General features: G+C 41.0%; 1 protein-coding gene across 1 annotated transcript in view; it reads right to left on the bottom strand.

Annotated features, from left to right (window-relative positions):
• SV2C (synaptic vesicle glycoprotein 2C) overlaps positions 1-27,257 on the bottom strand; it is a 257,009-nt gene that overhangs the window by 133,537 nt on the left and 96,215 nt on the right. The window contains exon 3 of the mRNA XM_006167780.3: positions 8,380-8,560. Coding sequence (XP_006167842.1) covers positions 8,380-8,560 — 181 coding nt within the window. The remainder of the gene's footprint in view (positions 1-8,379; positions 8,561-27,257) is intronic.

The raw sequence follows: 27,257 nt of genomic DNA on the forward strand, positions 1-27,257 counted from the left end.
ATAAAGTAAACAAATCATAAGTTGAGCCATCATAAGTTGTGAATCGTCTGTACTCTGACTGCTTCAAGGACTCCTGCTATCCTCTGCAATAACCATGCCCACCTTGCCTTAGGCAATCAGGCAGTAGAGAGCAAGACAGACGATGCCAGTCCTTTGGAATTCACCTGCTGGCAGAGGAGAGGAAACACACACACATTGAGAAGTAAATATCTTCAGGCACTGACATTAAGTGCTATCAAGAAGACAAAACAGGGGGAACCAGCAGTTAGCATAATGGCTATGCCGCTGGACTCCCACGTAGTCGACCGCGGTTCGCGTCCCGGACCCGGTGGCTTAAAACTCACACTGGGCATGTGCGTGTGTGCCCAGGATCCCGAGAGGAGAATGAAGGAGAAGGGATTGCGGCGTGACCATCCCCCCTGGGGGGTGATTTCTCGCTTTCTGTCTCTATGTCTGTCTGTCTGGCAAGCGCACGCACCCTATAGCGAAAACAAAACAGGGAACTGTAATGATGGTCAGCTGGTGAGGTGGTCTCAGGAAACCCCTCTAGGAGATGTCAAGGCTCTGGGAGAAGAACCTCCGAAGTAGAAAGGATGCAAGTACTGTATTCAGGGAAGTCTGGAGAGTGCTGAGAGTCAGAGAACCAGAGACCCACAACAGAACATTGTGGAACCTTATTTCCTTGGTCATCTAGCTTTCCTTAACTTAAAACTGGTTCCAATGTGGATAAAGGGAGCTGCTTAACTGACCAGATATACTACGATCTTCATTTTGTTTTTGATGTTAGAGGGCATGTGTGTGCTCACAAGACAGAGGAGGAGGGAGAAAGAGAGAAAGAGAGAGAAAGAAAGAGAGAAAGCACCTCCTAAAGGGGCCTATTCATATTCAATGCTTCTTCCCTCCATTTCTTCATGCTGTCAGAATCCTGGGCAGATGTGTAAGTGCCTGGTCTTTTTCTTTTTCTTTCTGTCTGTTTTTCTGTTTGTTTGTTTGTTTTTGTCTTTTGAGAGATTTTTTGCTATAGGGCAAGTGCACATGCCAGAGAGACAGAAAGTGAGAAATCACTCCCCCGGGGGGATGACCACGCCACAATCCCTTCTCCATACCCCTCTCAGGATTTTGGGCACGCACGCACACGTGCTCGGTGTGAGTTTTAAGCCATCTCATCTGGTACTCAAACTGTGGTCGACTTCCAGCGACGTAACCATTTTGCCACCTGCTGGTCCTGTGCTTGGTGTTTTCAAGTCACCTAGGTTGGGATTTAGACCACAATTGGCCATTTGGGACCCGGCTCCCTCTGCACAGTGCTCAACTACTGCATTATAGGGTTGGCCCTATAAAACATAATCTTCTGTAAGATTTCAAAAACTTGTGGAAAAAAAGAAATTAAAGTTTATTTTAGCACAAAAGTTTATTTTGGTACAAAAAAATTGAAATCCATGCATAAGATTTTCCTAACAGTCATTTTCCACGAATTTATTGAAAACACTCTCGTATTTAAAGTCTTCAAGATGAGAGTCTTGATTCTCTGGCTTAAGTCTGTTTTTTTAACTTTAAACAATTTTTTTTTACTACATAAAGGCTGTCATACAATTGTATATTTATCTACTTTGTACACAATAATTCTTACTCTCTACAGAAAGGCAATGCCCCATCTTGTAATAGCAAGTACTAAAATCCTGATTTTAACAAAGCAGTAGCAAAATTGCCTCAGTGATTTAAGATGAAAGCAGTACATTGGAACATGGTTTTGTACCCAGTATCAGGCATGTATTGGGTTGTTGGGACAGTCATAACACATTTTTGCGTAGAAAACAGAAAAATATGTCATGGCTTTCCCAACAACCTAACATCTTTTACTGAAAAGTACAAAATAAATTACCCATAGGCATAAGTGATGGCAGTAGCAAACCATTATATGTTGTCCACCAAAACTACTGATGGTTATAGTTTATTTTTAGAGATTTTTGCTACAGAGCACATGCATTTGCCAGAGAGACGGAGAGACAGAAAGTGAGAAATCCCCCCTCCCCCACGGGGGATAGTCACGCCACAAACCCTTCTCCTCCATTCTCCTTTTGGGATTTTGGGTATTGATACACACATGTCTGGTGTGAGTTTCAAGCCACAGGGTCTAGGACTCAAACTGCCATGGACTACATGGGAGTCTAGTGGCCTAACTATCATGCCATCTGCTAGTCCCGATAATTTGTTTTTTAAGATTTTTGCCATAGGGCACATGTACTCGCAAAAGTGAGAGACAGTGATAGGGAAAGTGAGAAATCACCCCCTCCGGAGGGATGGTCTCGCCACAATCCCTTCTTCATTCTTCTCCTGGGATTTCTGGCATATGCACACACACAGCTGGTGTGACTTGCAAGTTGCCAGATCTGGGACTTGAAGCATGGTTGGCCATGTGGGAGTCTAAAATCTTAACCACTATGCCACCTGCTGGCCCTATACTGATTTTCTTAAAGGGCAACCAGCCTTTCCTTCAGTCTTTTTTTTTGGAGAGATTTTTTGCTATAGGGCACATGTGCTCGACAGAAAGACAGAGACAGAGAGACATAAAGTGAGAAATCATCCCTCAGGAGGGATGCTCACACCACGGTCCCTTCTCCTCCATTCTCCTCTCGGGATCTTGGGCAAATACGCACATGCACCCAGTGTGAGTTTAAGCCACTGGGTCCAGGACTCAAACCACAGTCGACTACATGGGAGTCCAGCGACATAGCTATTACACCATCTGCTGGTCCAATTCAGTCATTTTTTTAAACTGACTTCTCTGAAGTTGTTGGTGAGGAACACTGTCTTGTGGTCCCTTCATGGTTCATGAACAATGGTAAAGCACTATTCTAGAAATCAGAACATGCCACCTTTCATCCATCCCAGAAAGAGAAGTCTTTGTCTTCTTGAGGAAATTCTCTGTAACTGTAACTGCTGTTGTAGTTAACAGAGGCCACAAAATGGCATCCAATAAGGCAGTTCTTAAAACTTTTGTAGGATCGATGCTTCTTTTCTCCCTATATTTGCAAAATCTCCAAGCATAGCATCATAATCAACTTCTGAAGAACTTTGCATACTTTTCTCAATTATCAAATATCATTCAATACTTGCATTCTTAGCAATGGTCACTGAAGAATTTTTCATATTATTTTAATAATTTTCAATACCCATTATAGAAATAATTTTGTTATAGCCTCATGTACTCACTGGAGGGAGAGAGAAAGAGAAAACATCTCCTAGGAGGGATGGCCACACCACAAGACTTTCTCCTCCATTCTTCTCTTGGGATTTTGGGCACTCATGCACACACATCCAGTATGTTTTTCAAGCCTCTGGGTCAGGGGTTCAAACCACACATATGTAGGATCCAACACCTTAACCATCATGCCATCTGCTGCCCCTAAACCAGTTTTTTTGTCTTTGTTAACTGGAGTTAAGGAGTCCAAGGCTGGAACCTAAGCAGGGCATGATCTCCTTTCAGCTTCTTCAACAGCAGCTCTTGCAATATCTGTAATTCTTTCATTTCATTCTCTTTGACATCACTCTCCCACTAACTAAAGTTAATTCATTTGAGACTTTCATTCAGTTTTTCCATTATGTATTCGCTAATTGCAACATCTAACTGCTCAATGATTCCTTGAATTGTATTCAATCATTTTTCAAGTTCAGCTTGTCATCTTTTCCTTTCAAGAATAAGCATGACATCATCTCTGGTCATAATGACCTCTCCAACTTTCCCTAAGTCATGAGGCCGAACATCAAGATTTAAGCTCGACTCCTCTTCTCTGAACACTCCACCAATGCAATAGCAATATCCTTAATATGTTTTTTTTTTTCTATTGTCATGAAAACCCAGAGCTTTGATTGCTACAATTTGAAGACCAATTTACGATTAATAAAGACTGTTTAAATAAAAGGAGAATAACATACCTAGTTACAGTTGCTTATGTGCTGAATTCAAAGTAATGGGAATGAAGGACTTAAATATTTTATATCTTTAAAGATAAGAAGACCCTTGTGGCCGGCAGGTGGCATGGTGGTTAAGAGCACTGGACTCCAATATGGCTAACCGCAGTTTGAGTCCTAGACCTAGAGGCTTCCTCTCTCTCTCTCTCTCTCTCTCTTTTTCTCTCTCCCTCTCTGGTCAAATTTAAATAAATAAATAAATAAATAAAGTTACATAAAATAATTCTTTAAAAAAATAAGACCCTTTATATGGGAATGATTTTTAATTCACAATTTCATCACTGTTTTCTCTTTGTCCCACGAACCTCCCAAGCTCCTTGTGATCTTTCTTTAGAAATTAACTGTGACTTATTCTTAGAGGGTAGAGAATCAGGGAGCTGTCTCTGTATCTTCTCTCTACTACCAGACTGTAAGCAACTTGAGCCCTCACACTAGGATATATCTATGAAAGGCTCAGCATTTTTTCAAAAAAAGAACGGTATTAAAATGTTTTTTTTTTTTTAAATTTTAAGTAGAATTGGAGAAAACACTTAGATGAGACTTCCTAGAGATACAGAGACAAGGCATCCAGATAAATTCTAGAGCTGTTGAGAAACAATCTGGGTCTTAGAGGCAGCACATCACAAAGTGGGTCTAGGTAAAGCAGTCCATAAACTCAGAGAAGGAAGAAACACTGTGATGGTTAGTCTTAGGCGTCAACTTGACTGAACTAAGAGATATCAAGATGGCTGGTAAAGCATAATTTCTGGGTGTGTCTGCGAAGATATTCCAGACAACATTGGTGTGTGAATCTTCTTGATTCCCAGAAATAGAAATCAAGAAATTCAGCTTATCTAACCTCTGCCTTTTACTGTAGGACCTTGGGAACGTTGCACAGGTTTTATAGCCTGTTTCCAGAGGACATCAGTGTGTGAGTCAGTGAACTGAGTGGGGAAGACCCACCCTCCATGTGTGCTGGCAATATCCAATGGGCTAAGGACCTGGATAGAACAACACCAAAAATCAGCTGGGACACTCTTCTTTTCCTCCCCTTGGACATCAAAACTGAAGCTTCTCTGGCCTTTACATTCCAGAACTTGTGCCAGCAGCTCCTCTGGTTTTCCAGGCTTGTGGCATCAGACTGAGGGTCACGCCACTGGCTTCTCTGGTTCTGAGGCCTTTGGACTAGGATTGAGCCAGTAGCAGCATTCCAGGTGTCCAGACTGCAGACAGACTATTGACCTATTGTAGAACTTCTCAGCCTCTTTCACTGCATGAATCAAACCTCCCAATACATCACCCATCTCTGTAATTTATTTGTCTATCTAAACGCCAAGCCAGGGATGACCTTCTAAACATCATTGCATACTCTCTCCCCTGCCATGTACTTTTAATACTTTATCTATCTATATCTATCTATCATCTAATTAATACAGATTTCTCTCTTGATTTTCCTTAACAACTTCATTTCTTTTTTTTTTTTTCCAGAGGTTTTTGATATAGGGCGCATGCGCTCGCCAGAAAGACAGAGAGAGACAAAGAGATAGAAAGTGAGAAATCACCCTCCAGGGGGGATGGCCACACCACAATCCCTTCTCCTCCATTCTCCTCCCAGGATCTTGGGCATGCACTCACATGCGCCTGGCATGAGTTTAAACTACCAGGTCTGGGACTTGAATTGTGGTCGGCTACATGGGAGTCCAGCTAATAGCCATTACGTTAACTGCTGGTCCTAACAACTTCATGTCTTAGGTCTGCTCAGCTGTGGGGTCCCACAAAACTCTGTGGACTATTTGCCACTTAAGTTCAAGTGATTAAGCTCAAATCACTCCCTCCCTCACCCAGTCCTGCTCCCAGACTGAGGAATCACCATCTATTCTGGAGAGATCGATTGCTTGAGTTTTCTTGCTGTGTTTTCTCCCAAATCTTTTGTCCATGATTAGTCCTTTCTGCTCCCCTTACGGTTTAGACTTGAAATTCGGAAGTTAGACAGAGGTCCCTTTCTGTCCCCACACCCACCTCCACCTCGGCTGTCACTCTCAGGTAATAAGCACAGCACAGCTTAGCTTAATGAATGTGAGGAAGGGTACAGAGGGAACAGGAGATGCCAAGCCAGGGGAGACCATTTCTAAACATTATCTCACACTTTCCCCTCTGCCATGTTCTTTTAATACATTATCTCATTTGCTCCTCACATTGCAAGGTAGGAGTATAAAGAACTAATATCTCCCCTTGCAACAGAAAGTTCAGGCTAGAAAGCCTGCCTGACTTCCCCAAGGTCCCACAGTTAAGGGCAGGGGCTAGGTAACCTGAATTTCTTGAGTCCCAGTTTTGGGTCAACGTCATAAAGGGCACAGTGCTTTAGCCACTGGAATCACAATTTATAGAGCCTAGCTGGGTTGGCAATGCACAAGTAAATTGTGTTAGAGGTCAGGAGCCCACGTTTTCTGGCTGAAGGACAATTTGTCTGCAATAGGCATGAAGATGATATCATGAATACACTGAAATATTTTCTGCCTCTATACTGCCCCTGAATTAGCTTCTGCTCCCAATTAGTCCACTGTTTTGGAGTATTTTTGTAGCCACCTTAATAACTCTTTTTCTCTACCATCAATTGGGTTGATCATGACACATCTAGATTGGCAATTAAAATTGTCATAATGATCTGGATATTGCTGAAATTTCCCAGAGAAGACTGCAAACTGAAAAAAACTGGAAAATTCAGCATGTAAGCTGCTAGCTTTCTTCTGACAGGTTAGTGGTATTTAGTAGGCAATAAATAAAAGGGAAAAGAAAGCCCTGGCCTTTCCTAACAGTAAGAATGTCTTACCCTATGAACCTTCTTTCTGAGAAGGTCTTTTAATAAATAGCCCCAACTAACACCAGTTCCTTCTCAGCTGTGTCCATTCACTCAACATTTAGATCTGCTGCAGTTCCTTGAACTCATGATCCCAATTACTTCCTAAGGTAGTTATGTATGGAGCTAATCTCACGCAGACTGAGCACCAATGGTCCCCTCTACTGAGGAAAAGCCCCCTTTCACCATCATTACAAAGCAAATGTTTGATTCTGATCCTTTTTCTCCACATGGACAAAATAGTTTTACACTTTCCCAAACTCTCTGTCTTGAATTAAGTGGAATGCACTATCTTCATTGAAATATGTGCAAGCTAGTCAAATATTTGGTAAGTGCTCACTATATGCAGAATATGGTATATGAAAAAATACAGGAAGCACATCTATACATGAAGAAATACAATACTGTAGTTCTCTGACTTTCTCTCTCCAAAAAAACTATATTCTGCTGTGTAGGTTGTAACATATCACCAATTGCAACTGACAGCTTCTCAAATTCATAACCCACTCCTGTTGCCCTCACTTTCTTCATTTAGTTATTAAAATTTTATATATTCCTATAGATTCATTTTATGCTATATACCTTAAAAGAATATCTCTAAATTCTCAAGCATAAGTCAGAAATGGTATATTTCTTTAGTATTTTTTTTCCTTTTAAGAGAAATTTCTCATATTCTCCTAACACAGCTATCAGGCTTTGGAGTCACTTAGTATAGTAATAAATGCTTCATTTAAAAAAAAAAAAGACTATACCATTGGCCATGCTATGTCATGGCTATCAACATAACTTCTGTTAATTCTTCTTTTTTTTTGGAGAGGTTTTCGCTATAGGGCGCGTGCGCTCGCCAGACATATAGAGAGAGAAAGCGAGAAATCACCCCCCAGAGGGGATGGTCACGCCACAATCCCTTCTCCTCTCGGGATCGTGGGCACACATGCACACGCGCCCGGTGTGAGTTTTAAGCCACCGGGTCCGGGACACGAACCGCGGTCGACTACATGGGAGTCCAGCGACATAGCCATTACGCTAACTGCTGGTCTCATCTTCTGTTAATTCAACTGAAGAGAAGAATTTACTAAAAGAATCTATTATGTCTCAAAAAAGCAGACTTTCTTCCTAGTTAGATATGCTAAGTTAACATAGATCAATAAAACAACATTCATTTGAGAAACTCTAATCCTGGATTTAAGAGCATGCCTGAATGGTTCAGACCTATAATTAGTTCTTAATATGAAGGATCAGAGCTATTTCTTGTGTAAATTAAACTTTCAGAAGAACAATATATGTATGAATATGCTCTCCCATAGAAATAGCATTCCATTAAAAATGTTTCCTAGAAGTAAAACACTGAATCAGCCACAAGAACATACATACCCATCTTTTCCGGATTTAAAGATTGATAATTATATTTCTAAGAACCAGCATTGTTGCTCCGAAGGCTGACACATAGATAGGAAAGAAGACGTGTTAAAGGATAGTTTCTTGGTAATGAGATCCTCTAGAGCAGAGACCATGTACAATTACACAAAAAATAAACACATTATTATAAAATATGAAGGAGAAAACCTTACCCGAATCCAGAAAGTAAGCGACAGAAGAGAAAGAAGCCATAACCTTGGACAAATGAAGAAAGGAAGGCAAAAAATCCGTTGACAGACATGCAAATCAGAAGGGACTGTCTCCTTCCCACTTTGTCTGCCAGTCCTCCCCAGAAGAATGCCCCCACCATCATCCCGAGGTACACTATGCTGCCTGCAACACAAAGAAAACAGAGAAACACATCAGAAATTGGGAGTAAACGACATATGAAACAGCAAATGAACAAGAAAAAAGTACATTCTAGCATTTTGATGGAGAATATTTTCTTTAAAAACGTATTTCATGTATTTAATCAGCTTTCCAGCTGGAGAGTAAACTCTGAACTGCTACTGCTTTTCACCACCATGACTGATTGTAAGGGGTTGTGAGAAGTTATCTTCTATACCATCTCATGCTCAGGAATACAAAATCACCACATTCCAGCCCAGCTTTGTGGGGATGGAATCACAGCAGGCAAGTGGGAGAAGTCTCCACATAGAGCAACCTGGATTTGACTCACAATCGAGTCACCGTTGGTCCAAAAACCCAGCCTCAACACCATGACAAGGGCACGATGGGAGACCAAAGCAAGGGCTTCCAGGTCAAAGTGGATCCCTCCAGCTCACTTCAGATCTCTGCCTATAGCAGATGACTTGAGCTAAGGTCAGACCTTTAATATCTCACTAGAGAATTTCATAGATTCTTTATCTTTAGTGCCTCCTGAAAGCCCTTGGCCTTCCTTAAAAGTTCATGAAGGTGAATTAAGAGATTACAAGATTTGGGACCAGCAGATGGCATAATGGTTATGTTGCTGGACTCCTACATAGTTGACCAAGGTTCAGGTTCTGGACCCAGGAGCTTAAAACTCATGCCAGGTGTGTATGCATGCATACACATCCCAGGAGGAGAATGGAGGAGAAGAAATTGCAGCGTGGCCATCTCCCCTGGAGAGCGATTTCTTGCTTTCTGTATCTCTGTCTCTCTCTCTATGTCTCCGGCAAGCACACGTGCCCTATAGCAAAACATCTTTCTCAAAAAAAAAAAAAAATAGAGAGAGAGAGAGAGATTACAAGAGTTCATCTTGAAGTAGTTTCTAAGTCTGATCATGTAAGAAGACTCTTTGATAGAGTCAGTAGCTTAAAGAGAAGGAAGAGAGTTTTAGTAGTGGGAAGTACATATTACTATGATTGGATTTATCATGATTGGCTTTGAGCCCTGAAAGAAACAAGGGATTAGTGGTTAGTGTAATGGCTATGTCGCTGGACTCTGATGTAGTCGGCAGCAGTTCGAGTCCCGGACCCGGTGGCTTAAAACTCACGCTGGGCGCATGTGTGTGCATGCCCAAGATCCCGAGAGGAGAATGGAGAAGAAGGGATTGTGGCGTGACCATCCCCCCTGAGGCGTGATTTCTCGCTTTCTGTCTCTATGTCTCTGTCTGTCTGGCGAGTGCACGCGCCCTATAGCGAAAACCTCTCAAAAAAAAAAAAAAGAAACAAATGGAAAATTAAGAGTTAGGGTCCAACAGGTGGTGTGGTGGTTAAGGCATGGGATTCTAAATAGCCAACCATAGTTTGAGTTCTGGAGCTGGTGGCTTACTTTCTCTCTCTTATGCTCTCTTCCTCTCTCTCTCACTCCCTCTTTGTCTCACTGGTGAGTGTATGTACCCTATAGCAAATTAAATAATAATAATAATAAATAAAATTAAACGAATAATTCTTATTTTTTAAAAAAATTAGGAGTTAAATTGATGTCCCTCTTGGAGTCACTGTGAATATAAACTTGTATGTTCTAATTCATTTTCTTCTAAAAAAAAACAGATCCCCACAAGTCCCATCCAGAATCTTCCTGAGAGGGACCAGCAGTTAGCGTAATGGCTATGTCACTGGACTCCCACGTAGTCGACCGTGGGTCGAGTCCCGGACCCAGCTTAAACTCACACTGGGCATGTGTGCGTGCGTGCCCAAGATCCTGAGAGGAGAATGGAGGAGAAGGGATTGTGGCGTAGCCATCCCCCCTCCCCCCTGGGGGGTGATTTCTCGTTTTTTGTGTCTCTCTGTCTCTCTCTGTCTGTCTAGGGAGCGCACGCGCCCTACAGCAAAAAAAAAAAAAAAAAAGGATCTTTCTGAGAATAACATTCAATGTGACAAATATTAATTCAGTAGGGTTTTTAAAGGGTGTAAAATGTCTAGGGGAAATGATATAATTAATAAAAGAAAGTTTGTTCTATCTGAAAGTGGCATGAAAGAAATGACTATTGCATCTGTCTCCATTTATGCCTTTTTCCTTGCTTCAGCAAAGCACTATTTGAACACTCTCTTTTCAAAGGCACATCAAAGATAATTCTGCAGCATTAAATAAGGTTAAAAAATTAGTTTACGTATCACCTAAAATTAGTTTAGAAATATCTCATTTAAACATTCACATCCAAACTGGTTTACTAAACACACAGTTCATGGATCAGTATGAGACCTCAGAGGAAAACACTAGATAAGGTCCTGTGACTCACATCAATGACATGCAGATGCTGCTTTGCAGATTACTACATACACACGGCTACAGTTCAGACTGGATGTTGGGAGCAACTATAATACAATACAAATGCTGCTTTGATTTAGATTGGGGTAAAGAGGTGGGTGGTCATCCTTTGCCTGGGGATAGATGGGCAAATTTTTCTCTGTTTTATGGGGCTGACTATACACAGATGATCCTTCTCCACAGAGATTATGTATATCATCAGATCCGGTGCCTGTGCAGAAGGCAATTTAAAGAAGGTATTATTAGCATAGCGCAAGGGAATTCCAAAAGTAGACAGATTCACCCAGGGAAATGTGTAGGCAGCATTTCTCTTACAGCATAAGAGGCTCAAGTTTGCCACTCACATCTCAGAAGGATAACCAGTAGCTAAGCTTCATTATAGTAATGTCTATGTCTATAAAAATGCCTGCAAATCAGAAAGTGAACTTCTATAGATCAGGAGTAGCCTGTGGTTGCTGTGAACTGAAGACCTAGAGTCTGCCTTGTAGCTCTAGCCTCAGAAATAAAACCTCCCTTTTCCCCTCAAGTCCATAAGCTCCCTCCTCTCCGAGTAAGCCGCCATGACACAGCAACAGTAACCCAGGACTTCTTGTGGCCTACCATGATTACATTCCTACCGAAAGCATGGGCAAAGCAGAGTTAAGCTGCCTACTCTATCAATAACCATTTATTATCTTTTAATTAAAATAGTAAACAATAGCTCCTGCTACTACTTTTACTGACTGAATGTCTGTTTGTGCCAGGCACTCTTTAAAGAACATTCCATATATTGGTTCACTGAAACCTCACCACAATCCTGCAAAGTTGATATTGTTAGCACATTTCACAGATGAGCAAACTGAGGTTTAGAGAGATCATGTAACTTGATCGAACAGGTAATAACTGGCAAATCAGGGTTGTTTAATTCAGGTGTGTGTGTGTGTGTGTGTGTGTGTGTGTGTTTTGTCTCTAAGCCCAGAGAACTTTCTGAGAGTTGACATTTAGTTGGAATGCACCAGGTACCACTGCCCTGGCCCCTGAATTGGGGGACCTCTCCTCCAGACTTTTTCTTGAACTAGCAATTAGCTAGTTCAACTAGTCTAGTGCTACAAAAGAGTTGTTCTCATTCCCAACCCATCGATGGTATAAACTACTTTGAATTATTTTGAATATCACCACAATTCTTCCTGCTAAGCTCAACTTGGGAATCCCTATTATGTGTGAAGCAGGTTATGTAAAGCAGGGTGATTAGAATTTCTGCTTGACTGCAACCATGTTCTGTTTAAAGAAAGTGAATCTTGGGGCCAGCAGGGGGCGTGGTAATTAAGGCACTGGACTCCCACTGACCTTAGATCTAGCAGCTTTCTCTCTCTCTCTCTCTCTTTCTCTCTCTGATGAGTGCATGTACCCTATAGCAATTTTAAAATAATAATAATAAATAAATTAAAAAAGAAAGTGAATCTGGGTGCCTGGGGCAGAATGGCTGGTGAGATTCCCTACCACCCTTTAGTACCTGCTACTTCCCACATTCCTTCTACCACTCTGCCTCCAAAGGCATTTAGACTTTCAGACTCCTAGGAGGACAGAATTTACATCTAGGGGGCAGTGGCTCATCAAAAACTAAGGCAGAAAGGATCTAGGGCAGAACCTCCCATGGCCACCTGGGATCATATGACCAGGGTAGAACAATGCTAAAATGGACACTCAGGTACCTGGGCCCTAAGTCCCTAATTCTCTTCCTACTCCCTCAGGGTGGCTTACAGAACTCATATTTCAATGAGAGGCACAAACAGGCACATAATCAAATGAGCCTGTGGCCAGCCATAAGGTTCTCCAACAGAGGTATAAGTGGCAACAGACGGAGTAGCAAGGTGGCTATTCATTCTGTGTGGCCTATGAGAAGACACTGATAAGAAAGGAACACTTGGGGGTAATATAAAAGATAAGAAAGATTTCAGATGGAATTAAATTCCTTCATAGCTGACAGGCTTAGCATAAAAGTATAGTACCAAGTTGTATCTTCACTTAAAATATGTTTAAGATCTGAAAGTAATAATCTATGCTTGATATTGGCAATTAGTCTGTTCCATTGGGCATGCTGTGGAAGGAGTTTTACCTACCCAACAGCTTCTTTGAGACAAACACAGCACAATTATGAATAGAACGTTCATTTGTTGATTTGGTGATCTAATTAAAGATAGATCTTTGAATGTTGGCAGAGACACAGTGTGAATAAAACTGTACTCTCTCTGGGATTGTCAGAATACAAAATGTATTTCCTGCCTGCTGTCTTCAAGGTGTTGTAACAGGGAGTCCTAGAGACCTTAGAGCAGAGATAAGCTCTGGACACACAATAGACGCTCTGCTCTCCATGCCTCGGGATGCTGCTGATGGTCAGAACTGAAAGGTTCTTAGTAGACCAGCAGCAGTGGTACAGCAGTATCACTATGCTCTGTGATGCTGGACCCACACAGCAGGATTCTGGGTTCACATGCAGAGGTCTCCCTGAACACACTGGGCACACATGGATATGCCTGTGACCCAGAGTGGCTAAAGCTGGGGTGTGAATCAGGGCATGAAGGAAAAAATGAAATAAATAAAATAAAATAAACACACACACACAAAGCATCTTAGTCCAAAGCTCCTCATTTTACAAATAGGAAAAACTGATGTTGTAAAAGGCCAGAACTTGAAATTAGGTTCTTTAGATCCTTGCTCCTCCAAGTATGACCGTTGAACCAGGGAGTTTGATAGATATACAGGCTTCAAGGCCCCTCTCTGGACTAGGAGACTCATATTATAATTCCATTTTCAATAAAATTTTTCATGTCTTGTTGTAAATATCTGAGGGGAGAAGCTGCAGGCTGCAGAATCTTTTAACTACAGAGACGCAGAACAGGCAAGGTCTTCCTGGATGAGCTGGAGACCTCCCAAGGCCAAGGAGGAGCTGTGTACCTAGAAACTGCTCGTCTCTCCTCAGACCTGTCTTACTCAGGGAGATCCAGGTAGAGCTCCAACTCAGCTCCCAAGAGTGACAGGAGGGGCCAGGCTACAATTCTCAGAATCTCTAGATCTCATCAAGTAATGGAGATTTAACTCAGTGGGACTTAGAAGAGGTAGACCCTGACCTGAGAATAAATTCAACCTACTACTGCAGCACCAGCAAAGGCCGCTTTTGGCCAGTCCAGCCTTTCAGTCTTTCAGAAGACGGCTGACTTCCTCATTAAGGTATTTTCTAACATGGGGGCTGGTTCCATTTCATTTAACCATACCCTCATTTGCCCTGCTAAATACCACATTTCCATTTCTGCTTTTTTACTAAGCTGCCTTTGATTTTTCTGACAATCCCCAAGGGGGTAACACCCCTACAGACATTTCAAATCATATTTAAGCAAAACAGAACAATTTCAGTATATGATATATAATGTTTTCCTCATAGCAACTTTTAACCAATTGTTTTTAAAACTTGTTCTAAGCATTTTGGTTATCCATGGCTTATGTGTTACTGTAGAATTCATGACACCATTTATTTATAGATAGATTTTCGATGAAAAACCTTCCGTGGTGATATTCTGAATTCATTGATAATCTCCATGAGCAGATGATTACAATCACCTTTTGTAAGGGGATTTTCTTAGAGTATAATATAATTTCTAAGTGAAACTGAAGTAAGAAATTTCAGTAAAATGCCATTTCTAGAAATGGTTCAAAAGAATAATGTAACATGATGCATTATATTCACCAGATTTAAGAAGAAAAGCTTTACTGCCCTAATTATGCTCAATATATTTTAGACACTATTTCTTTCACAAGCAGCAGCTGCATTTATTTTTCCAAAAGTGGAGATTTCACCCACAAACCTGTGTTTGCCTACACTGTGGAAGCCCTGGACACAGATCTCCCCCTGAACTAAACTCTAGGCAGGCTCCTCCTCCTCTTCTTCTTCTTTTTAAATTACTTTATTTAAGGGGGCTGGCAGGTGGTTTGGTGGTTAGGGGCACTGGACTCCCACATGGCCGACCCCAGCTCTTTTGACTTTGCTCCTCAACTAGGCTCTGACTTTTAGATTTCAATGTTCACTTCTGCATTAAAATCTGCCCTATTTTGGCAAGAATACCGTTAAGTCAGTTTAGCCATAATCTATACCCACCCCAGATATCTCGTCATCCTCCATACCTGATCATATCCTCATCCTCCAGTCGACGTCTGGTCACCCTGACCTGGCTTCGGTAAGAATCTTTCTAGGCAAATTTAGCCAAAAATCTCTTTTATCCCTGACTTTTGTCTTAGAAAGTTTCCATCCACTAACCCTCCCACCCTGGTTCTTTATTATAAATTCTCAGTTTTCTTTGTTGCATGTGGAGTTGAGCCCAATCTCTCTTCCCTACTTCAGACCCCTGTGGCAATGGTCCTTGCACCTGTAGCAATATTTATGAATAGTCTGCTTTACAGTAAGTTTTTAAACAAGCTTCATGAATAATTTTTCCTCCAACGTTACTTTGCCAGGTTTCACTTAATCAACCCAGTGAATTAATGAGTCCTTCCACAAATACACTGAGCACGATCACTGAAAGCTTCTTCCTTTGACTCATCCACTTTCCTTCTGCTTCTACTCGCAGCACTTTATGCTTACCAAGGGGTGTCTGTGTTTAGTTATTAGTTATGTATTTAATAAAACATCATTCGCATAGTGAAATATAAATGTGAAAGAAAAGGAGCTACTTCTATGAAAATGAACTGAAGAAACACTTGGGGAAGACAACTTGCAAGAGGAAAATTACTGCTATGAAATAAGTATGAGCAGTACAACTGTAAAAGACTGAAAAAAGTTATTCCGTGAAGGATTCTGGGAGCCAGGTGATGAAGCAGTAAAACATGTTCTGCAAGGCAATTCCATATGGAAGTGTTCCCGGTTTAAGTCTGGAGTGCTCCCCGAGTTCGCAGGGCTGGCTGTTTGGCGGTAGATTGTGGTGTCGAGTTTAATGTGGTTGGTGGTACTGGTGCTCAATCTCTCTGTCTCTCTCTCTCTCTCCTCTTCTCTCTCTGGCTCTTTCACTCATGGAAGAAATAAACTTTTTAAAAAAATGATGGATTGAGGTACATGTATCTTTTTTTTTTTTCAAGTTTTTGCCATAGGGTACATTCACTCACTGGAGAGAGACAGAGAAGGAGAGTGAGAAATTACCCCCTTGTACCCACCAGGGGAAATGGCCACACTGCAATCCCTTCTACTCCATCCTCCTCCCAGGATTTTAGGCAGGCACATATTATGTGCCCAGTGTGATTTTCAAGCCATCAGGTTCAGGACTTAACCACGTTCAGCCATGTGAGTATCCAGTGCCTTAACCACCATACCTCCTTGTGTCTTAAGTTCTTACTCCACTTTAAAGAAATTTAAAACTGAAAATCAAAACCACATACTGGCTATGTGATACAAGAAAGAGAATGGGTAACTCCAGTATGAAGAGCCCTACTCATAGGGAAGGCTCTGATTCTACATGCATGGATGGGCTAAATGAACATGTGCTTGTGTGTGAAAACACCATGTTTAAGCACGTAAGTATATTTTGCACAATTTCTGCTTTTATCATCCTTTCCATTAACTGAATGGTTACCAGACAAAACTAATCAGAGAAAGGGGTTTCTAACATGCCTCAGAAGAACCCTGATGGCATGCTTCAGGTTTAAAGAAGTCAAGTTTGCGTAAGACTATTCCAATAAATCGTCACCAATTACTCCTTAGTTGGTTTATCTATCACTGAAGGCAACCCTGACAATGGCATCCTTTTCAGGTTAATCTCAGCACTTACAACCTTCCTTTCCCCTCTTTTCCTAAAAGAAAGATTCCCCCCTTTTTAAATTTTATACAAGAAAAGTCCCAGGAGTGAGGACCAAGAATCCAAGACTAGTTCTAGTCTCCCTTTTCTACTTTAAGATTGCTAACCAGCTTTTCAGCTTGCTCTTGTGTCAAATGCTGGGGTTGGGCTAGATATTGGGTTGGTCAGCCCTCCAAAGCTTATTCCTTTTGTATGGAAGTGGAAAAGCTCACCTCTCTCCCTTGCTGGCCTCTTATGAACCCTTCCTGCTCATTGATGTGGAACATTTCACAGCTGCTGCCACCCTGTGGTTGCTGCTCCTAGACCCTCCAAATGATTGGCTAAGTATGGCCTTCTCTTGCCTGGACCCTATCATAGTAAGTATTAAAAAAAAGACTGATTCCAGGGCCCACTGTCCTTCCCAGCTGCTCCTGTACCCACCAATGCTAATAAGGCCATGAGAACTCCTGTTTATCTACAACTTGCTAATTCCTATCATTACTGGTCTTAAATTCTGCACCTGAATTAAAAGTGAAAATATGATATCTCAGCTTCAGTACCTGTTTGATTGGATTCTTAGTAACCATACTAAGAAGTGAACCCTTTATTAAAGCAATGAGGGTTGAGGTGAGGAAAGAAGGAAAACTGTTTTGTTTTGTTGTTTCAGAGCTTAACCAATTCTCCTGTGAGAGATACACCCCTAATAGGGTCCTCACACCATGATCCGCACCCAGCATGAACAAAGAGGCCTTCTGACATGAACCCAGGACCTTCCTATGTTGCCTTAGAATCATGGAGTGTTGCATACGGCTGCATCACTGTGACTGTTCACTTGTTGTTGTTTTAATCAAATGCAGTATCCTTCATTTCATTCCACTACATTTTACCACTCTGAACTTGGGGTCAGGCAACAAACAGGTAAGAGCCCAGGCTGTTGAAACAGATGGCCTAGATCTGAATCCCTTACCTAGCTGTATAATTCTGGGAAAGTTACTCCATTTCTCTGTGGCCAGTTTTCTCCTCTGTACGATGAGGCTAATAACAGTACCTACTTCTAGGGTTTTGAGGGACTAACTGGGATAAAACATTTAGTACTGTGTGGAAAACACAAGTGTTTAATAAGCAACCATGACTAATATTACTATTGGTGCGAGTTAAAGAGAAAAAGTGAGAAAACAAATGGTGATGGAAAGTAGACAACAGGAAGAAAAGGCGAGGACTCTGGAATTGTGTAGAAAGTGAAATTACAACTTTTGGCTCCCCTCAATTTAGTTCCTAAAAACAAACCACCTGAAACATCACTGGAAGAGTAATTTTTTTAATCCAGAAGACTTTTATTTTTGCAATGTGCAACTATTTACATATATAATTAATAGGGTACCCCTACTATCAATGCCTCACTTTTTTCAGTGACTATTTTCAGTAGCCACAAGCAGGGACTTATGTAATCAAATGCAAAGTCAAATAAAACCAAAGAACGTAATAATATCAAAGGCATATATACAAAGAGGAACAGAAAAAGTCTTTCTAATTTGCATTGGGGAATATTTACAACAAAAGTCAGCTCACCTTGGTTAGACAGAACTGTAAATATCAGATGTGATCTACAGCACATCTTTGACTTTACATTTGGAAAGTGTGACATTTAAGTTTGTCAGTCCAGCAGACTTTGGTCCGCTGTTTGTAGAGGCAAGTCATGTCATGTCAACCAATACTGCTACTTGTTACCCAAGTCCACCCAGGCATTAAACAGCCCATGAAGGACAAAGGCACTTTCACTGAATCTAGTAAGCAGACTGCAGAAGAAGAGTCCTAATAATTTAATCTATTCTCTAATCTCTTTGTTCAATAGCAAGTATACAGCATGCCCAAGGGATAGGGGAAGAGATAATACAATATTGTTTACATGTACAGCTCTGCAGCCCTTCCTCCCCAGGCAATTATAACCTACTTGATATCTAAAGCAATAATAATAATAATAATAATAAAAACACATAGGAATCATGAGCATTAAAGTGAGTCACTTTGTGGTGCACCATGGATATTCCATATTGGTTCCACACCAGTGGGATCGCTATGAAACTCCCCCCACTCCAAGTCCTGTGCTGAGGGAGAAATGTGATAATTGACTGAACTTATTTTTCAATAAGCCCAATCACTGATGCAGCAGATGAAGCAGGTGATCCTTAATTCCACAGCTCCTGGTTGAGGTCCTGAGGTAATCCAGGCTTGTTGCAAGAGATGAGGGATGAGGAGGGAGGAGAGACCCACAAATGTGAACAGAACATGGCTTTTCCTCACCAGCAGCTCACAGCCTAGAGCAATATGGTTTTAGACTCTGGCTGCCCATTAGAAATATTTGGGAAGCTTTCAGAAAACAAAACATTGATGCTTAGTCCACCCCCAGAGTTCTGGTTCTGGGATAGGGCTCATGTGACAGTTGTTGGAGAGCCTTGGCCTCATATTTAAGGGAACCAGATCTTGCATGGCTGGAATTTCAGCCCCAGGGGCTTGGAAAACATGCCAGGTGCATATATGCCCAAATCCCAGCAGGATGAAAAAATAGAGGAGAAAGTATTGTGGCATGATCACACCCCATTGGAGGGTACTTTCTCCCTGTTTTCCTCTATCTATCTGTCTCTTTCTGGCTAGTGCAGGTTCCCTCTGGCAATTAGAAAAATGAAAAACAAAGAACTCCCCAAGGAATTCTAATATGAAGCTGAGGCTTTGAATATTTGGTTTTCTGAGAAATTAAAAACATACAAAAATTAATTACCACAAAAGGAAATGTGTGCTATAATTAATGTGAGTACATTATGCTTAAGGGGAAAAAAGGCAAGAGTTACTTAATTAGTTCTGTGGAATTCTGAAAAGCTTCACACAGAACATGATAGTTATACTAGGTCTTGAACATTGAACAATGAATGAGAAGCTCCCAGTAAAAGGTACTCTCCAAGAGATGGGAAGAGAAAGGAAGAAGATCATGTTCAAAGGTTTGGAGGTGTGTCAGGCACAGTGTACAACGAGGACCCCAGGTAGTGCAGGGTGGACGGGAGGTAGAATTCAGGGGTCAGGGGAAACCAGCAAGAGGGAAGACTGAAAGACCAACTGGAGTCAACTTGAGAAGCTGGTCATTATTCTTTGGGCAACTGAACAGCAGAATGGCCACCACCTACCCCTGTAAAGATAATTTTGGCAGTCACATGGAGGGTAAACTCAAGGGAGAAACAAACAAGGGGAGAAGAGGGAAGGGCCATTGGGACAAGGGCAGGTAATTGAGACCCCTGAAGTGCCTGGAGCACAAAATTTAAGGAGGCCCATCACTTTTAGGTGCCAACTGTGCACTTACACAGTCTTAAGAGTGAGTACTTCCTTAAATCATAAGCCCTAAGCCCCTGGATTCTCCCCCCTCTAGTCCCTGCCCAGAAAAGACCAGCTGAAAGAATGTCTCTGAGTAGATAGTCCCAGGGAAAAAATGATGGCAGCCTGATGGAGGGAGGGGACAGTAGGCTTGAAAAAAAGTGAAAGGGCTGGAGGTGTTTCTAGTAGTGAGAGTCCACAGACATACTGAGGAGTGAGGTTAAGAGTTGAAGGTGACACTAAGGATTCTGGCTTGGGATAAGTTGTAATAAAATTAATAAAGAAAAGGAATATAAGAGAAAGGCAGGGCTAACGAAGCCCATGTTTTAAACAAATGAGAAAGATATTCACATTAGTAACTCTCTCTCTTTGTACAGGTGTGTGTATGTACTTCAAAAAGTTCATGGAAAACCAGAATTAAAGTACAAGTTTATTTTCCTGCAAAAAATTTGCAATATGTGCATAGATCTTTTCAAAACAATTATTTATTTACTTTTTTATTTATTCTCTTTCTTCTTCAATTTGACCAGAAAGAGAGAGAAAAAGAGGGGAAGAGTGAGAAAGCAAGCTGCCAGGTTCAGGACTCTAACCTTGGTTGGCCACATGGGAACACAGCAACCTAACCACTATGCCACCAGCTGGTCCCATTCTCATACAGATTTTTCATAATGTATATTTTCTATGAAGTGTTGGAAAGTCCTTCATGTTATATGTGAACAGGGCAGAACAGGCAGAACTACTGGTTTGCAGGCAATATATGCAAACCAATAAGGCCATGATCAATATAGCAAATCTTCAGTCCATCTATTATGAAGGAAGCAAGGCTTGAGTTGACTGTGTCTGCCAAATAAAAGCAAGGAGGATATGAATAAAAGGATAGGTGGGATGGCGCTTCTGCTTACTTCCAGCAAGCATAATAGCCTTGGGAAAAGTCTACCAAGTGACTGATGGGTGGGTAGTGTCTACAGCATGGATCCACTGGACAGAAGGATAATTCACTTCTTGGATGAATTCTAGAGGGTTGGCACAAGATTCCACCATGGTACTCAGGATGGTAATTTAAAACTCACTAATTGCTTACTTCTGGAATTCAAATCTTCCATTTAATATATTTGAACGATGGGTAACAAACTATGGAATAAAGGGAGACTATCATACCTCAAAAGAAAAAGAGAAAAGGAAAGGCTGTTTAACACTGCCTAGGAAAGGGGAACTCAGAGAAGACCTTTGGGTTGTCCTGAAAGAAGTCACTGGTAAAGTCTGAAAGGGCAATCTTAGGCCAGTGGAAATGATGAAAGCACAGAATAAGGGATTAAAGTGGAGCGTGTGGTGGGAAAGTGGAGGCTAGAGATGTAGCTGAGTACAGCTGCCATTCAGAGGAGCAAAAGGGCACATGTTATTGGACTAAAAGGAACAAGATCAAATACATCCATGTTGGAGATCAGTGGGGAAAGAAGAAAAGCATCAAACACACTAATATGGATATATCTGCCCTGAAACTTCAGCCAGAAATAGAACAGACCATCCCAAAGGGCTTATGCTACTGAAAGAATAGACTATTTTCAAAGAACAATGCTATATCATGTGTCTTGTTGGCAGAAAATGCATGAAAAACAGACTTATGAGAATTGTATTAGTCTCAAGTTTATTATACCTCTAAACAATGAAAAACATTTTTTTCCAGAAAAGTCTCTATCAGCACAGTGAGTAAAACATAAAAATCTAAAAGAGACTGGCATTTTAGAGAAACAGAACAAGAAAACAATTTTTGATCTATGTCCATAGTAGATATATTTTATAATAACAGAAAAGCCTGAAGGAGAAAGGAATCTCATTGCTTAAGTCAGGGAATTTCCAGACCAGGGACTGGAAATAGGTCTGAAAACAAACACAAAGGTCCAACAGCGCTGGTCAACACTGAGTGGAAAATCATCGTACAAGTCCTCTGAGACCCCTCTCAAGAAAAGTTATCTGTGAATTGTTTCGGTTGCTGCTGTTGTTTAACTTTAGGTAGAAGCTATTAAAATAACAAGCAGACTAGATCAAAACAGATTCTAGTAAATACCGAAAAGAGAAGATTCAGCCATTTCCAATGTTCCAACATAAGCTTTTGTTTCCAAAAATAAGGAAATAGCTAAGTTGTCAGCCCAGAGCACTGAGTGACTAAATATCGGAATCCACCTTGGACTAATGGATGCTGCTCCTAATCCATTACTGCTGGAGAAGCCGAGGTGAATTCAGGGTGGCACTTCTTGACACTTGAGATTTATTTTGTCATTAATGATGAAGCATCACACGAGGTTCCTCAATCCCAAACTGTCAGAAGTACATTTAGGCATTTCGGGGAAGGTCACCCAAATATTCAGACGCTAATCCACAGCATTGAAGCTATTAAATAGTCAATTGTTTTTATTATGATTATTAATGATTTATGTCTAGAGTGAGCATATAGCCATCTGCTTCTCAGATTAGGAGGGAGAAAATTTTATTACTTTGAGAGTAAGAAAGAAATAAGGATTTTAATTAATTATTATATTATGATAAAATATATAAAATATAAAAACAATATTTTTATCAAAAATAAAAACAAACTGCTATGTCCATTTTGTTTTCTCTACTAAAACTTAAGAAAAGACATGTTAAAAACTAGTATACTCAAAAAACTCTTTATGTTTCTTAAGCACACCATAGTTATTCTTAAATCTGCAAACTCTTATTTAATCACATGTGCACTATCTTCCTCTAGTTTTTCATCCAAATCCTGTACCATGAACTTCACCTTCATAATCTTGTGAAGTTCACTGGAATCACTAGTTTGCATAGGAAACTTCATACTCTCGCCCTCATTCTGACTTGTATTATTTGTCAGTGTTTCATAGGTATCAGTCTTTTGTGTAACTAGTTTGCAATTTGAGGCCTGGGAAGAACTATGTCTTATAGCATCTTATTATGAAACTCTCTGCTAAGCATATTTTAAATAATAATAAATAATAATAAACATAGTCCTGTTCATAGATAGCTATGCAATTGATGCAACTAACATAAAAAGGGAATTCTGACCATAAAATCTGGAATGTTCCAAGAAAGAACAATAAATGGCATCCTTAAGAACTTTTGTCTAGGAGAGTGATTCTCAAATGCACATCTACAGAACAGGCTTCATGGGAAAGTGTCTGCCAGCCCACAACGAAATGAGAAATACAAGAAAAATGAGATGTCTTTCATATACAGATAAATTTATTTAATATAAAAAGGTCCTTCCTATTATTTTGATGTGAACATGTATTTTGTTTCATAAAATGATAGAGTATAATGAGTAGTGTATGTGTTGTTGCAATTATTTTTAAATGTCCTTCTTTCGTAAATAAAAAGTTGGCTCCCTATGGTAATTCTCCTCATTTTTTCTTTCAATTAGATTTTAAAATCCAAAACAATGGGAGTCACTAGTATAAACCTTCAGATGGTGGGAACACCATATTGGAAATTTGTCACTGTGAAAAAGGGCTAAAGGAAGAACAGAAACATACCATAGCAGTGACAGAATAAAGATGTGCCTATCTGATGACTGAACAACAAGGTTGCAAATTCTGTGAGACTCCTCTCACCAAAAGGTAAAATCCACAATGCCTCTCCCGTGGGTAACTACTCAAACCAAGAGAGTACAGAAAGTGACGCTGTGTGACTTCCAAGATTGAGTCATATGCAGCTATGCAGCTTCCACCTGGTTCACTAAAACACTTGCTCCTAGAGTCCTGAGCCATGTCTATAAGCCAAACTAACGACCCTGAGACTGCCATGTTGGGGGGGTAGGTGTTCTCCTGAACAGTCCTAACCAGACCCATGCCAAGCTGTCATTCATCTCAGACCCTCCAAAACCATCCATATACCAGCAAAACACACTGAGTGACCCCTGTTGATACCAGATGATACAAAGCAATAATCTACCCAAGCCCTGTCCAGATTCCTAACCCATAAAAATGTGAGGTAAGGGGCCAGCAGGTGGTGTAGTGGTTAAGGCACTGGACTCCTATACAGTAGTCCGTGGTTCAAGTCCCAGATCTGGCAGTTTGAAAATCACACTGGGCACACATGCATGTGTGCCTCAAATCCCAGGAGGATGGAAGAAAAGGGATTGCAGCATGGCCATCCTCCCTGGGGTGGTGGATATTTTCTCACTTTTCCTTTCTCTGTCTCTGTCTGTCTAGTGAGCACACGTGTCCTATGACAAAAACTCTTAAAAAAAGGTGAGATATAATAAAATAGTTATTGTTTAAAACCACTAAGATATAAAATAGTTATTGTTTAAAGCCACTAAGATTTTGGGTAGTTCGTGCCACAATAACACATATCTAGAATACTATATTTCTTAAAACACATCTAAAAACATAAGCTTCACTGAGATACTCAGACTATAAGGAATACAATATTAAGAATCATATATTTCTCTGCTTCAGTTTTAAAGATCAAAATAGATTAATTGCTCTTTTTTTTGTTTGTTAGTTTTTGTTTTTGTTTTTGCCATAGGGCATGTGTGCTTGCCAGGGAGGGGCAGAGAGAAAGAAAGTCAGAAATCATCCTCCGGGAGAGATGGCTATGCCACAATCCCTTCTCCTCGCAGGATTTTGGAAATAATGCCCATGTACCTGGCATGATTTTCAAGCTGCTGGGTCTGGAATTTGAACTATAATTGGCCACATGGGAATCGAACCCATTAATCACCATGCCACCTGCTGACTCCAACTAATAATGTCTTTTGTTTTGTTTTGTTTTTTGAGAGATTTTTGCTATAGGGTGCATGCGCTCACCAGAGAAACAGAGAGACAGAGATAAAAAGCGAGAAATCATCCCCCAGGTGGGATGACCATGCCACAATCCCTTTTCCTCCATTCTCCTCTAGGACTCTGGACACACACACACACACACACACACACACACACACACAACATACCTGGCTTGAGTTTCAAGTCTCAACATACCTGGTTTGAGTTTCAAGTCTCCAGGTCCAGAACTGGAATCACAGTCAGCCATGTGGGAGTCCAGGGATGTCATCACTATGCTATCTGCTAGTCCCATAATATGAAAATTACTTAAAAATGAAAACATCAGGAGCAACTTCATTAAGGAACTCACTTTTCTCCTAATTCCAGCATAAATAAACAGTAAGTGGGGGCCAGAAATAAAGTTAGAATACTTTCCCTCTTACTCCTGTGAAGTCGTCTCCACACAGCCCCAGGAGAGGTTTTTGTAGTTTTCGTTTTGCTTTAATGAATGGGTTTTAAGAACAGAGGAAAGACAGGAATTAAGAAAATGGGGACCAAGATTGAAACATACAGAAGATGTCATGGGTGGCAGCGATGGTGGCCGATTGAGTTTTCAGATGAGAGACTAGGTCAAGATACAAGAAGAAACATGTGGAGGGTACATTTCACCAACGAAAATGTATTAATTAGCTCCCAGGAGAAGCAGCACAAGGACATAAATTCCATGTGTTCTGGAGCGTGCCAACTGCAACGTGGCTGATTAGTAAACCTCAGAGGCAGGATGAAACAGAACCGCAGCTCTTTTTAGGAAACTGGATAGCAAATTTGCTACCATGGTTTTCTATTTACACAACCACCCTCCCCTTCACAGAGATCCTCTAAGCCCCTTCCTATTTTTCTCATCTTGAGACTTTACAATGGGATCAACTGGCAACCACTGAAATCTCAAACCTTACCATTTCAAAGCAAAGTTAGGGTAAAATGTGTGAAACTTCGACTCACTGTGTGTGTTGGGGTGGATGCAGTGTTGTCACAAATAACAAACTGCTCCTTAGGGCAGGCTTGAGTCTCACAACTGTGTGCAGATAAGCAGAGCAGTAGCGAAGGTAGGGATAGCAGGGCTTTGTGCTACACACCCCTTCTTAGACCTTAGGATGATGCCACTGCCACCTGCAATCTGACCTGTCCATACAGAGAGATGCTGACAGAGGCTCAGTAGTGCTGGCAGACACACCTGACAGGGTCTGAGTAGCAACTCTATTACCTATTCCAGACCTATTTCTCTCTCAGGGACCTACATGTCACTTTCCTAAAGAGAATCTGACTTAGCGGACACCAGATGGCCTGTGGCAGCAGGCCTATCCACCCGGGACCTTCACTCATCCCCACCCCTACTCTTCTCTAGACCTCAGGTTGGTTGTTTGGGACTTTAAGACAAACTTGCACCCCACCACCCCCCACCTGCAAACCAGATAGAGTTGACAAGCAGTTCCGGACACCACATGGTCTGTGGCTGTAGGGCCCTCCACCCGGGACCCGTCTCTCATCCTCTGGCTCTTCCCCACTTCCTTTGGACTCTCTGAATTTTAGTGTTTTGAATAGCGCACGGTGCCCAACATGTGATTTTGTTTTTGTTTTTGTTTTTGTTTTCCAACATGTGATCTTGTTTTTGTTTTTGTTTTTTGTTTTTTTTAGCTTTTCTTTGCTCTTGAGGTATTGCTTATTAGGTCAGTTGGAGGCTCACCACTCCTTAGAAACAGGGAGGTCTTTGGGCCACCCAGGACCAATGGCAACAGTTCATGTTAATGGTGAGCATCAGGTAGGCCAACCATAAGAGAAATCATCAATTTTCTAATCCTGTACAACTTTTAACACTCAGAGATACCTTAGATAAGTTAGGAAGCAACATATAGATCACCTGATGAGTAGGAAAAATCGCAGCGACTCAAGAAGTATGAGCAACCAACAAAAGGCTTCTCCCCCAAGGGAAATCATCAAGCCTACATCACCCACAGTCAATATAATGGACGTCGTGGACATGTCGAATAAGGAATTCATAATATTTGTAATGACCAAACTAACTGAGATGGAAGAGAAAAGAAAAAATGAGCTCCAGGAGATGAGGAAGTCCTTTCATGACTTGAAAGAAGAAATAGATACCTTAAACAAGAACCAGATGGAACTTCTAGGGTTGAAGAATGTGATACAGGAAATCAAAACCTCCCTTGAAAGTGTTAAAAGTAGGTTAGATCAGGCAGAAGATTGAATCTCTAATGTAGAAGACAAAATATATGACCTAGAAAAAAGTATCAAGAAGATTGAGAAAACAACCATGAAAAATGAGGATAATATACGAGGAATACTGGATACCATCAATTGCCCCAACATCTGGATAATTTGTATACCAGAAGAGGAAGAAAA

Source organism: Tupaia chinensis, unplaced genomic scaffold, assembly GCF_000334495.1.
Source record: "Tupaia chinensis unplaced genomic scaffold, TupChi_1.0 Scaffold145093_1, whole genome shotgun sequence".
NCBI lineage: Eukaryota > Metazoa > Chordata > Mammalia > Scandentia > Tupaiidae > Tupaia > Tupaia belangeri.